The 14,780-nt window shown below is 41.0% G+C and overlaps 1 protein-coding gene across 5 annotated transcripts in view; it reads left to right on the top strand.

Annotated features, from left to right (window-relative positions):
* Nucleotides 1-5,699: 5,699 nt before the first annotated feature.
* The window catches only part of RAPGEF6 (Rap guanine nucleotide exchange factor 6), a 209,673-nt gene continuing 200,592 nt past the window's right edge, over nucleotides 5,700-14,780 (top strand). For all 5 annotated transcript variants that reach the window (XM_025387398.1, XM_025387400.1, XM_025387397.1 and 2 more), the window contains exon 1: nucleotides 5,700-5,974. In XM_025387398.1, coding sequence (XP_025243183.1) covers nucleotides 5,906-5,974 — 69 coding nt within the window. In that variant the 5' untranslated portion in view covers nucleotides 5,700-5,905. The remainder of the gene's footprint in view (nucleotides 5,975-14,780) is intronic.

Here is a 14,780-nt window from a genome sequence, read left to right as displayed (position 1 = left end):
AGTTTGAGACCAGCCTGACAAACCTGGTGAAACCCCATCTCTACTAAAAATACAAAAATTAACCTGGCATGGTGGCAGACACCTGTAATCCCAGCTACCCCGGAGGCTGAGGCAGGAGAGTTGCTTCTTTCCTGCCTCAGCCTCTAGAGGTTGCAGTGAGCTGAGATCGTGCCACTGCATTCCAGCCTGGGCAACAAGAGCAAAACTTTGTCTCAAATAAAAAAGAACATTGTATTCAATACAAATTACTATACTTTACAAAAAATTGGCTGATTAGTTTGGGTTTTAATCCTCTTCGTTCACTGATTTACAAGTAACTGAGCAAGTCTATTGTCTTCATCTGTATTGTAGGGAAGTCAGCTTTGTGCTTGCTCTATAGCAGTGACTCATCAGTGAGTAGGCTTATTGGTAAGCTGTCTTGCTCAGGCTAGGTTGATCTGGGCAGAGTTAGTCCTGGGGGCGGGACTAGACCAGGGGCTTTTTGATGTACCTGTTTTCATATAATATTACATATTATCACTCTTACATTTAACCAAAGAGAATAAGTGAACTGTTTCAAAGCAGAGAAGTCCCAAGTATTTGGGAAACAGCTGTCAGCTATTTTAAAGGTTTAAAACTGGTAACATTTGTGAAGATTTTTGCTAATGAGAAAAGGAAATACAGAGGCTTTAATGTGATTTTCTGAACTCACAGTCTTTCCTGTGTGTTCATCTTGTCTCTCAGACCAGAATGTTTTCTCAACTACTATGTGGTGACAGCTGTATCGTAAAGATATCCGGGATTTCTTCATTTGTCTTTGCCAATATGAAAGGTGGGGTAGGGTGGCAAGTAGGACCAAACCTGAGCTGAAGGTGCAAGGTGGGGCTGGAAAATTGTAGCTGTGAGTGGGAACAGCTTAGGCAGATAGAAATGGGGGACATAGAGGAGTGTAGTGCTTCCTGTTTTTATTCCATACTGCATGCTGGGCTTTGCCCTGTTTGCTCTAAATTTAAGATTAGTTGAGACTTCCCCTTCCTGCCCTCCCCCACCCCCAACCCCCCGCCAAAAATACAAGCAGTCCAGAACAGAATATGTTCCCACCCATTATTTGTCAGGAGAACTTTAGTGTCCTTTGGTCTTAAAGCATGTGCTCAGTTACCCTCTCTCTTCCAATACTCAGGTGACTAGTTCTCCTTATCTTTCTTTTAACACTAACTTTGTTTCTGGTGAACCTGAATCTAGACTGATCCCTTCATCAGATTGCAGACACCTCTATCTGGGTTAAACAGTCTTCTTAAACATCCCACAAATAAACCTGCATTTTCCTCTAAGGAGAGTATTAAGTTAAAGAGGCTTGAGCTTCCTTCCTTTTCAAGTGGCTATCTTAATCAGGACAGTCCTTATATTTACCTCAGTGCACAAATTCAAATAATGATAAAGGCAGTATTGCTTTCCTACATTGTCTCAAGGGGAAGGACGAAACTGTTGATAAATATGTAAGTACAGGGAAGGTATTATTTTCATAAGAATCTTGTGATACCATTCTTGGGCATATTTGGTCTAGCACTCACAAGTCAATGTCCTTTAGTATGGTACAATGGCTGGGGTTAAAAATGGATCAGACTAGTTTAGAATCACAATTATTATAGTTTAAAAGTGGTTCTCAAACTTGGTTGCATATTGGAAGCACCTGGGGTAGCTTTTGAAAAATAAGAGTTCCTAGACCCCCACTCCCAGAGATTCTGATTCAATAACAACTGACCTGGATTTTAGTCAGTACAAGCTCTTATTTGTCCGTAGTAGTGACTCAATCTCTAGCATACTCCAAATCTCAATTCGTTACTTCATTTCAGGTACTGTTAAAACCAGAGCTCTTTACCCCGTTTTTGTTGGTTTGCAGTTATTCTGGAAAGATGGATATATGATTACATCTATTTATTGAGCATTCAGTTTTGCAATGCAACAGCTATGTAACCAGAGATGATCTTTGTCACTGGAGAGCAATCAAGTACCTCTCTTCAAAAAAAAAAAATATATATATATATATATTTCACTCTTGAGCAGGTTCATGATATTCAAGTACCTCTCTTTCTAATAGCAAAATGCCCTCTTAATAAGTTAGTCCTTAGTTCTCTTTGGTCATTCAGCAAATATTTATTCAACACCTATTATGTGCTAGGCATAGGTTTGGATACTAGGGATATGCCAGTAAATAATACATTATTTCTGTTTTCATAGAGTTTACATATTTTCCTTTTTGTGGAGAGGATAGACCAAAAAAATTATATATACATGTTACTCATATGTAATGTGCTGTCAGGTAGTAGTAAGTAAACATAAGTAGTTAAGCCAATTAAAAAGTCCTTATTTTCCCACAATTTAATAAATTACTTGCATTCAGACCATTATATTTTTCTTTCAGATACAAGTTAATGCTGGTGAATCCTGTCCTGGAGGTTGCCTTTTGTCTGAAAATAGCTATTAGAACTTCACTGTCTCTCCTCACTTTTCTCTGTATATAACAATATAATACAAGATAGTAAAGGACAAGATAGATTTTGAAAATGTATACTTAAATTTAGTTACGGATAGTCACCATGTATATTAATGTAGTTTTTACTACTGCTGTCTAATGACAAAACCCAATTATTTTTGCATACTTTCTCTTGTGAAATATATACAGAAAACAGAGTAAATATATACTCATATAACCATCACTAAGGTCAATAAGTAGATCATTTTCAGCAGTCCAGAAGCCCCCTCCTCCATGTGCCCTATCCTGACCATAATTCTCTACCATCTCACTTTCGTAACTACCACTCTGACTTCATTTCCTTGCTTTCTCTTTATTATTTTACCTCTGTATATGCATCCCTGAAAGACCTAGTTTTGCTTATGTTTAAACTCTGTGTGTGTAATTATACTCTGTATTTTGTTTTGCTTTTTTTCTCTCAACATTATGTTGGAGAATCATCACTATGTGCTATGTAGCTATGTGCCATTGTAGATGAATATTTTACAATTTATCCCTTCTAGTATTGATGGATATTTGGGTTATTTCCAGTTTTTGGCTTCTATGAATAATGAACATTTTTCTCCATCTTTTCTGTTAATAGGGCAGGGGTCCCCAGTCCCCAGGCTGAAGACTGGTACTGGTCCATGGCCTGTTAGGAAGCAGCCACACAGCAGGAGGTAAGCAAGCATAACTGCCTGAGCTCCACCTGTCAGATCATCAGGGGTATTAGATTCTCTAGGAGCAGGAACCCTATCATGAACTGCACATGTGAGGGTTCTAGGCTGCATGCTCCTTATGAGAATCTAATGCCTGATGATCTGAGTTGGAACAGTTCCATACTGAAACCCTCCCCCAACCCCCACAGAAAGTTTGTCTTTCACAAAACCAGTCCCTGGTGCCGTAAAACGTTGGGGACTGCTGCTATAGGGCATATATCAAGGAAAGGACTTGCGCTGTCATAAGGTGTGTTATGCTTCAGCTTTATTACTTTTTTTTGCCAAAAGTGACTTCCCAACTTGCACTTAACTAGCAGTTTGAGAGAGTTCCTCTTGCTCCACATCCTCACAAATACTTAAATGTGTTTTGGGATTGTTGTAAGTGAAAAAAACTATACTAAAAAAATGTACTCAATTATTCAAAGTTGAATTTCTACTTTAGAGGAATTACTTCCCAGGCCGGGAGCAGGGACTCACGCCTATAATCCCAGCACTTTAGGAGGCCAAATTGAGTGGATCATTTGAGATCAGGAGTTCAAGACCAGCCTGGCCAACATGGTTAAAATGGGTGAATCATCGTTTCTACTAAAAATACAAAAATTAGCCGGGTGTGGTGGTGGGTGTCTGTAATCCCAGCTACTCGGGAGGCTGAGGCAGGAAAATCCCTTGAACTCCCAAGTAGTTCAAGGGACGTTGCAGTGGGCTGAGGTCACGCCATTGCCCTCCAGCCTGGGCAACAAGAGCAAAACTCTGTCTCAAAAAAAAAAAAAAAAAAAAAAAAAATCACTTCCCAGAGGCGAAATCATGGAAATTAAATAAAGAGTGCTTAGATTGTGCAGGCAACATACTAAGTGCTTCATGTGAAATTTCTCACGTAATCTTAAGAAAATTCTGAAACAACAGGCCCTTTACTATATTCCCATTTAACATAGGAAAATTAAGATGTTAAATAACTTCAAGTCACTTAACTAGAAGAGGTCTAATATTAGAGACACAAATTCTAGGTCTATTTGCCCCTAAAGTTCAAGTTCGTGGTGATCATGCTTTATAGTTCCTTTTCCCTCTTTCAAAATATTGATGTGACTCTGAAAAATGATCCTTGAAGAACGGAAGGGATAACTTTTGTTTGTGATCCTAGACAGACCTTTGAGAGGTTATATTTGTACCAAAAATGATGAGGAAAACAGATCGTCTGCAACATCCTATGATTTTTCCACGATTACTTTATTTCTACAATGGCTATGCCACACTTCCCTGGTAAGGTTTTTGCTCTATACCTGAAAAAGAGAAATGCTAATAGTATGTTGTAAACTCCCAGTTTGGGCAAGCCCCAGGACCAACAGAAAACAGCCCTTAAGTCATTGCGGGTCCCAGAAATGGTGTTGAACTCTCATTGCTTTCAAATATACTTTTAACTCTTATTATGTCATTAAAATTACTGTGAATCGGTCATTAGTTGGAAAGCATGTCATAATCATAAATCACCTTGTTTAGTGAACTATGCTAACTGCTGTGAGAAATACCAAGGTGTACCTAGATGTGGTTACAGCCATCAAGGAGCTTAAAATTCAGTGGAAAGGTGGTGTCGCCAAAGTTAGTTACCTATGAACTTACGAGAAAGGGTAAGGAGTATCCCAGAACGGTGGATTCTGAAATTGTCAGTAAGCTTATTGTTGAAACAGCCTCAGGAGCTCTCTGGCTGTTCCTAAGAGAGTTCTGTTTTTCTTACCAAGGGACCAGTGAAACAAAATTGGCTTTATTCGGTCTGTTGGGACGCAGACTAGAATGTAAAAAGTATTGCAAAAGTTGCCACTCGAGTCCCAACACTAAACCCAGTTGCCTGAGGGAGGGTTGCCCCGGGCATTTAGTTACATGAACGCAGTCTAAATCCAGTTTTTTGACTCAAAGGTAATCGTGAGCTGGCCGCGGCACCGGCTGCCCATCCTGGCCGTGAAAGTTTGCTTTCTCTGCCCTGGTCTCATGACGTCCGTTTCGAATAGATCAAGCACTTCTCTGTGGGCAGCTTTCACAAGAGATTTCGTTTTATTTAAAGAGATATGGGGTGTGCGTGGACTTCCTTCTTTGCCGAATGGCGGCTTCTACTTCCGCATATTCAAAGTCGGCAGTAGAAGTTGCAGAGGGGAGCGCAAACCCGGACTTGGCCACGCCCTGGGCTTCCGGATTTGGGCACAACAGTTCTCTCCACTCAGAACGCCTCCCCACGGTTCTGCCCCAAACTGCTATTTTTGCTTAGGCCCTCAGCGCGTTTCCGGTCTCTCCAGCGGATGGAGAAGCCGGAACCTCAACGCCAACGCCGATCCCGTGACGGATTTAGGTGAGGTCTCGCGAGGTATCTTTAAATCTCACGACGACAGCAGGAAACCACTTACCCGCACCGCCCCAATTCTAACGTCACAGTGGAGTCACTCCCTTGGGCGTTCCTTAGCGTGCGCATGCGTGCTGCGCATGCGCACTTACTCTCCCCCGCCCCCGCCAGGGCTTGTCTCCGGCCAGTCGCGCGTGGGTAGAGGCCCTAGGCGGGCGTTGCGAAGGGTTGTTTGCTTGCGTTTGGACCTTGTTACGGCGCGAAGTTCCCTCCTTGGGGCGGGGGAAAGGTACCGCACCCGCTACCTAGGGTGAATGAACTGTGGCGTGGGCTGCTAAGGGTAGGCTGCAGAGTACCCAGGCCGTGGCCATGAACTCACCCGTGGATCCTGGCGCTAGGCAGGCGTTGAGGAAGAAGCCGCCCGAGCGGACTCCAGAGGTGAGGCTGGTCGACCCTTATGTGCGTCCCACAGTCCAATAGACAGCATCCCCCTGTCTGTCCGAAACCCGCGGCGACTGCCCTCTTGCCAGAGTCTCGCACCTGCTACTGGGAATCTGTTCTCTTGAGTCTCTGCCCTGACCCGGCCCTTGTCGCCAGCAGGGTGCCAACCGCCCTTCCTGCCCGTGATGCTGTCTTAACCCGCGTACCCATCCCTTGCCGGGAACTTCTGAGTGTCGTTAAGAAAGCACCATTACTAAGTCGTATTTTCTGAGTTGAGTAATAACGAGTTTCGGAGTTAGATGCCCATTCGTTTAAGTAGACTATGAAAAACGAGATGAAAATTGTAAGGGAAGTATCTCAGCCATGTAATTTAGAAATAGTTTTTCTTTAAAGGTCCCTGAAATATTGTACGGTTGCCTAAAAAAAGAGAAAGTTTTCAAAATTAGTTTAAAGGTTTGCATCCAGTCAAATGGTAAATTCTGTAGTAGATGATGCATGTTTAAAGAACACCGCTGTAGGTACTTTTTCAGACCGTCACTGGGAAGTTTTACAGTATTTTGTGCTTGGATCCAAAATTTGCTGTGTCGAGTTAACAGTTATGGTGTCAGCTCAAAAGATTTTCATTCGACCTGAAGGCTTGTTTTCTGGCATGTAACTAAAACCTGTTAGCTTTGCTTATCCCGGTAGAATGCTAAGGTTTTGGGGAAGGTTTTCCTTGATTTGGAGAAGTTTCTATGACAAGTGGGACATATTTTCTAAACAAAACACTAACAACAATGTGAGTGGATTGTTGGATTGTCTTGTTTAAAGTTGCAGTAAATGAAATGCTTTGGTTAATTCTTCCTAAGTCACTGTGGAGTTTTTCAGATATATAGTGTTTTGCATACTGAGTCTTAGTAACGTTGGGCTGACCTTTTGGGTCGTGACAATTATTCAGGCCATAACGGATGCCATGATAGGTCAAATTATGTTATTGAAGATCCTGATGTTTACATAGAAATAGCACAAATTCTATCACTTTCCAGAGTTCTCTTTTTGAGATATACATTTATAATTCGATGAGTTTTTGTTTCCTTATGCTGATTCTTGAAGTCAATGTGAGCTAATTGAATGTATGAATTTGAGTAGGCAAATTCTCTTACAGCTTTTATAGCCTTGGAAAGTATTATACAAGGCTTACGATGTGTAATGTAGGTTTTAATTTAATGTTATTTTTTATTTTTTATTTGAGACAGTCTCACGCTGTCACCCAGGCTGGCATGTAGCGGCGCGATCTTGGCTCACTACAACCTTTGCCTCCCTGGTTCCAGCGATTCTTCTGCCTCAGACTCCGGAATAGCTGGGATTACAGGCAGGCGCCACCACGCCTGGCTAATTTTTTGTATTTTTAGTAGAGACGGGGTTGCACTATGTTGCCCATGCTGGTCTCGAACTCCGATCTCAAGTTATCTGCCCGCGTTGGCCTCCCAAAGTGCTGAGAGTACAAGTGTGAGCCACAGTTGCCCGGCTGCTTTTAATTTTAAACATTACTTGCGGTACTAAATTCACATTTTAATGGAAAAATCCTACTGCTCTTTAACAGCAGAATTATTTATTTTGAAATTGCCTGTTTTATTTTATTTTTTTTGAGATGGAGTCTCCCTCTGTAGCCCAGGCTGGAGTGCAGTGGCGCGATCTCAGCTCACTGCAACCTCCGCCTCCCGGGTCCCGGTTCAAGCAATTCTCCTGCCTCACCCTCCCTAGTAGCTGGGATTACAGGCACACGCCCCTATGCCTAGCTAATTTTTGTTTTTTTAGTAGAGACGGGATTTCACCATGTTGGCCAGGCTTGTCTTGAACTCCTGACATCATGATCCTCCCGCCTTGGCCTCCCAAAGTGCTGGGATTATAGGCGTGTGCCCTGCGCCTGGCTGAAATTGCCTATTTTTGAACCTTAGGAAATTTTCTAAACTGTTCATAAAGTTATGTTGGCCACTGTGTGCTGTGTTAAGTACTTTATTTTGTTTAACTGGAACAGCAGCCTTGTTCAAGGGAATGCTAAACAGCTGCCCACAGTACGCAGAATGTAGCCCTGACATCTAGCAGCATAAGAGGTTAACTGATGCATTGGTAGTGCTTTTGAATGAGCGTAGAATTTGTTTGGGGTAAAGAAGTATGAAGAAGGAAATCTGAATCCTAGTGATTTGTTTGTGATAAATAATTTGACGAAATTCTCGCAAGTTCATTTCTGTTTTCAGAAGGTCCTTACTTTTACTGGACTCCCAAGGGTCTATTATAAATATATTAGCTCAATAGTTGCTTATTGGGAGTCTAGCAGCTGAAGGCACTAGTCTCTGCACTCGGTTGTATCCATAAACAAAGCAGGTCTGCCCTAGTAAGACTTACATTCTGATAGCATGAAGAGGGGGGAAGGCAGATAATGAATATACTAAAAGGTAAGTTACATAATATGTAGCTTTTAATTGCTATTAAAAAAGAGCAGAGTAAGAGGGATTGAAAGCAAGGGGCAAGGGCTGGGTTGCAGTTTAAATAAGGTGGTTCGTTCGTCTGGGTTGAGAAGATGATTTTTGATCAAAGACTTGATGCATGTGATGGCATTAACTATAGGGGTATATGGAGAAAGTGCTTTCCCAGCAAAAGGAGCAATCATTGCAAAGGCCCTATGTTGAGAGCATGTCTTGATGCATTCCAGGAATAGCAAGCAGCTTTGTGTGACTGGAGAAGGGTGAACAGGTGTGAGAGTAGTAAGAGATGAAGGAGTGGAGATAATGATGCATAGCATAGGGCACATCATATAGAACTTTCTAAATCATTGCAAATTATTTGACTTTTCAGTGAGGGGGAGCACTGAAAGATTTTGAAGCAGAGGAGTGATATTGACCTACTTAACCTTTTTTCTTTTATTTTCTTTTTATTTTGAGACAGAGTCTTGCTCTGGCGCCTAGGCTGGAGTGCAGTGGTGCAATCTCGGCTGACTGCAACCTCCGCCACCCGAGTTCAAGCGATTCTCCTGCCTCAGCCTCCTGAGTAGTGTGTGCCACCTCGCCCAGCTAATTTTTTGTATTTTTCGTAGAGATGGGGTTTCACCATGTTAGCCAGGATGGTCTCAATCTCTTGACCTCATCATCCACCTGCCTTGGCCTCCAACGTGCTGGGATTACAGGCGTGAGCCACCGCACCTGGCCCTGCTTAACCTTTTTTTTTTACTTTTTTTTTTTTTTTGAGACAGAGTCTCACTCTGTCGCCCAGGCTGGAGTGCAGTGGCACGATCTTGACTCACTGCGACCTCCGCCTCCTGGGTTCAAGCTATTTTCCTGCCTCAGCCTCCCAAGTGGCTGGGACTGCAGGTGTGCACCACCACACCCAGCCAATTTTTGTATTTTTAGTAGAGTCGGGGTTACACCATGTTGGCCAGGATGGCCTCAATCTCTTGACCTCATGATCTGCCCACCGCGGCCTCCCAAAGTGGTGGGATTACAGGCGTGAGCCACCGCACCTGGCCTACCTTTTGTTTTTAAAGAGGGTCTCACTATATTGCCCAGTCTGGTCACTAATTCCTGGGCTCAACAGATTCTCCTCCTTCAGTCTCCCAAGTAGCTGGAACTACAGGCATGTGCCACTACACCTGACTCCCCTATTGGGTAGTCTCCTGGCTGCTGTGTTGAGAATAGATTGTAGGTGTTTAGGGGCAAAAACAGGAAGTTAAAGGCTATTATTGCATTAAATCAGGTAAGAGATGATGGTAACTCTGACTAAAGTGATAGTGATAGTAATGGAAGTGGTGAGAAGTGGTTAAGTTTTAGAAATATTTTGCAGGGTTAGCCAACAGGATTTGCTAATAGATCAGATGTGGACCTTGAGGAAAAGAGAAGAATCAAGCATGACTTCAAGGTTTTTGGCCTAAATAACTGGAGTGTTGGAGTTACAGTCAGAGAGGTTTGAGCCGCCATCAGCGAGATGGGGAAAGCTGCAGGAGAAGTAGGTTTTAGGGGCAAGATCAGAAATTCGGTTTGGAACATGTCAAGTTTGAAATGTCTGTTAGAAATGAGTAAGAAGTTGCATATACAGATTTGTATTACTAAGAAGGCTGGGCTGGAGATAAAAATTTTATAGTCATCAGTTTATAGATGTTGAAAGTCATGAGACTGGGTAAAATTAGCAAGTAGTGAGTGTACATAGAGAATAGAAGAGGACCAAGGACAGTGAATGCCATAGGACATGAGATCAATATAAGGTCGGGGAGAAGAGTAGAAATCAGCAAAGGAGAATGGGTGGAAGCAAACATTGCAGTAGGAGAAAAACCGAGAGAGTGGTGGTGTCATAGAAGCCAAATTAATAAGCTGTAAAATAGAAGGGGATAAAATTATTTGTTCAGCTAATTTTTCCTTGAATACCTACTGGGTGCAAAATGTTGTGAAAAGTGTACAAAGGGATAAGAATTAGTATGTTGAAATCATTTGTTTGTATCGTATAATTGATGAGTAAATAATGAGTAAAGAACTCCTTGTGTTTCTGGGTCAAAATGAATGGTTCCTTTATTTTGAACCATCTGTTGTCCTTAGGTGGAACTATCAACTCAGGCATAGTCCTAGTGAGCCAGACATCAGGTACAGACACATGTTGTAAAGTGTGCCATTTAGATATCTTTCTAACACAGTGTGTGTGTGTGTGAGATTTCTCCTACTTATAGATTCAGCTTCCACAGAACATTGTCTTTCCTGAGCTAGTTCTCTGATTTCCTTTTTCAATTTGCAAAGATATTCTTATGGAAAATTTTAGACTTAAATACTCTATGGACAATTAAGTGCAGTAAAACAACAAAAGCTGTTAAGGTACAGACATACCTCCCAGATACTGCAGGTTTGGTTCCAGACCACTGCAGTAAAGCCAATATCCCAATAAAGTGAGTCACGTGAATTTTATGTCCTAGTGCATATAAAAGTTGTTTACACATATAGTAGTCTACTGTGTGTGATAGCCTTATGTCTAAAAAAATGTATATACCTTAATTTAAAAATAATTTATTGCTAAAAACACTAACCAGTCATTTGAGCCTTCAGCTAGTTGTCATCTTTTAGCTGGTGTAGGGTCTTGCCTTAGTGTTGATAGCTGCTGACCGATCATGGTGGTGGTTGCCGAAGGTTGGGGTGGCTGTGACAGTTTGTTAAAATAAGACAATGAAGTTTGCCACATCAATTGACTTCCTTTCATGACAGATTTCTTTTTAGCATGTGATGCTGTTTGATAGCATTTTACCTACAGCAACTTCTTTCAAAATTGGTGTCCTCCTGGACTCTGCTCCTGCTTTATCAACTAAGCTTAAGCTTATGTGATATTCTAAATGCTTTGTTGACATTTGAACAATATTTATATCATCTTCACCAGGAGTAGATTGTCTCAAGAAATGACATTTTTTGCTAATGCATAAGAGGCAGCTTTTCATCCACTCAAGTTTTATCATGAGATTGCAGCAATTTCGTCACACCTTCAGGCTCCATCTCCATTTTTTTTTTCTTTCTCCCTTTTTTTTTCTCTTTGAGACAAGATCTCATTCTGTTGCCCAGGTTGGAGTGCAATGGCATAATCACAACCCACTGCAGCCTCTACTTCCCAGGCTCAAGCGACCCCACCACAGCCTCCTGAGTAGCTGGTACTAGAGGCGCATGCCATCATGCCTGGCTGATTTTTTTTTTTTTTTTTTGTAGAGACGAGGCCTTGCTATGTTGCCCAGGTTGGTCTTGAACTCCTGGACCCAAGCAATCCTTCCACCTTGGCCTCCCAACGTGCTGGGAGCCAGCCCAGGCTCCATTTCTAATTCTAGTTCTCTTGGTATTTCTACCACACATACAGTTGCTTCCTTCACTGAAGTATTGTACCCCTCAAAGTCATTCATAAGGGTTGGAGTCAACCTCTTTCAAACTCCTGTTAGTGTTGATATTTTGACCTCCTCCCATGCTTCACAATTTTTTTTTTTTCTTTTAAGTGATAGTCTCACGACATTGCCCGGACTGGTCTTGAACTCCTGGGCTCAAGTGATCCTCCCACCTCAGCCTCCCAAAGTGTTGGGATAACAGGCGTGAGTCACCATGCTTGGCCCACAGATGGTTTAAATGGCATCTGGAATGACGAATCATTTCAAGAAGGTTTTCAATTTTCTTTTCACAGATCTGTTAGAGGAATTACTATCTATCTCAGCTGTAGCCTTATGAAATGTGTTTCTTAAATAACAAGACTTGAAAGTTGAAACTTTTCCTTGGTCCATGGGCCACAGCATGGATATTGTGTTAGCAGGCCTGAAAATATCACTAATCTCCTGGCATACCTCCATGTGAGCTCTTGAGTGACAAGATGCATTGTCAATGAGTAGTAGCATTTTGAAAGGAATCTTTTTTTCTGAGCAGTGGGTCTCATTGGTCTCATCAGTAGGCTTAAAATATTCAGTAACTCATACTGTAAACAAACGTGCTGTCATTTAGGCTTTGTTGTTTATTTATTGAGCACAGGCAGAGTAGATTTAACATAATTCTTAAGGGCCTTAGGGTTTTCAGAATAGTAAATGATCATTGGCTTCAACTTAAAGTCACCAGCGGCATTATCCTCTAACAGGAGTCAGCCTGTCCTTGGAAGCTTTGAAGCTAGGGGTTGATTTTTCCTCTCCAGTTATGGAAGTCTTAGGTGGCATCTTCTTCTGATATAAGGCTGTTTTGTCTACATTGAAAATCTGGTTTTTAGTGTAGCCACCTTCATTAATTATCTTAGCTCTTCAGGATAACTTAACTTTTTATGTTAGTGGAGGTGGCTTTTTTTCTTAAACTTCATGAACCAACTTCTGCTAGCTTCAGACTTCTTCTGTAGCCATCTAATCTCTCAGCCTTTTAAGAATTGAAAAGTTAGGGCCTTGCTCTGGATTAGATTTTGGCTTAAGGGATTGTTGTAGCTGATTTGATCGTCTATCTAGACCACTCACACTTTCTCAATATTAGCAATAAGACTTTTTCACTTTTTTTTTTTAATAATTTTTTTGTCCACTGAAGTAACACTTTTAATTTTCTTCATGTGCTTTTTCTCTGCATTCACAACATGGCTAAATGTGAGGTGCAAGAAGCCCGGCTTGGGGCCATTGTTAGCCTTCCTGAGTTTAATCATTTCTAACTTTTGATTTAAAGTGAGAGATACGTGACACTTTTCACTTGAACACTTAGAGGCCATTGTAGGGTTATTAATTGGCCTAATTTCCATATTGTTACGTCTTAGGGAATAGGAAGGCCCCAGGAGAGGGAGAGAGAGAGAAGAGGGAACAGCCAGTGAAACAGTCGGAACACATAACATGTATCAATTAAGTTTGCCATCTTACATGGGCACAGTTTGTGGTGCCCCAAAACAATTACAATAGTAACATGAAAGATTGCTGATCACAGGCCACCATAGCAAATATAATGAAAAAGTTTGAAATGTTGTGAGAATTATTGAAATGTGACACGGAGACATGAAGTGAACATGTGCTGTTGGAAAAAAATGGTGCTGATGGACTTGGTTGATGTAGGGTTGTCATGAACCTTCCATTTGTATTTTAAAAAAAAGAAGAAAAAAGAAAACAACCCCACAATACCAGCCAAGCACAATAAAAACAGGGTATGCCTGTACTTCTTTGTGTCATTTTGCCAGGATTCCTTAAAGAAGCCACAGTCATAATTAGACCTTGAACTTGACTGTTTCTCAGCTCAGTCCACATTTAATACCATTCTTTATAACCTTTCTTTTTTTACTTCAGAAAGAACTCCTTATATTTCCCTTAATGTTTATTTCCCTCTCAGTGCTTGATGCCATGATTTGCACATATTAAATGATGAATAAATATTTTACAAGCCAAGATTTGGAAATACATTTTGTAAAGTCATATGTTAAAAAGATAGTACTTACTATTCATTAGAACTGCTAACTTTGTGTTTCTTGGACAGTCTTACTCAGCAGCTTGGTTTCAATTAGTTGTTATATGCTAATGCCTCCTAGGACTGTGTTTTCCAACTTACCCCCTAAATTTTATGTGCTTCAGCCTAATATATCTAACCACCTTGTCCTCCAGGTTCTTCAACCACTTGTCCTAAATTGAGCCATCATCATTCCTCTTCCTTCATAATCTGTTGGCAACTGGCCAAGTTGCTGTCTCTAGACATTTGTATTCTTTCTCTTCATTCCTCATAGATGCAACTTGCCACTAAACTTTATTCCCTGAATCTTTTTATTTGCCCTTTTCTTACTAGTTTTACTACTCTAGTTCAGGCTATTTTATTGTTTCTACCCCCAAATTATTGCTTGAGTCATTGAGTCTTGCTGCTAGAGTGATCTTCCTCTCCAATCTGATTATGTTCTACTCTTGTTCAGAATTTTATTTCTCATTTCCTAGGTATAGATTAACAATATGTTATTCAAATCATTTTTGTGAATTAAAAGAGGAGCTATTAATATTTATGTCAGAATAACAGGTTAAAGAGGGACTGTCCCACTTAAACTGAGATATGGTTACCTCACCCAGATGATAACATTAATTTGTACATTCATTTAAGAAATAATATATCTGACATATTAAAAACCAGGGTTGTAGAGAGGAGTTGGTACATGGTCTCTATTCATCAATGACTTGGGAGACATAAGAAAACGTAAATGTAATAAATGTTTTAGTTATTAGTGACAAAAGTATGAGTAGGGCTTTGGGATTGCAAGATGGGGAAAGGAACAAGCTTCATGGAGGAGCATTGAATTCAGTGTTAAATGTTATGAATTGATTTCTGGATGATCAAGAGAG

This window comes from Theropithecus gelada, chromosome 6, assembly GCF_003255815.1.
Source record: "Theropithecus gelada isolate Dixy chromosome 6, Tgel_1.0, whole genome shotgun sequence".
NCBI lineage: Eukaryota > Metazoa > Chordata > Mammalia > Primates > Cercopithecidae > Theropithecus > Theropithecus gelada.
The sequence above is the reverse complement of the archived record's forward strand: the minus strand, read 5'-3'. Positions and strand labels throughout refer to the sequence as shown.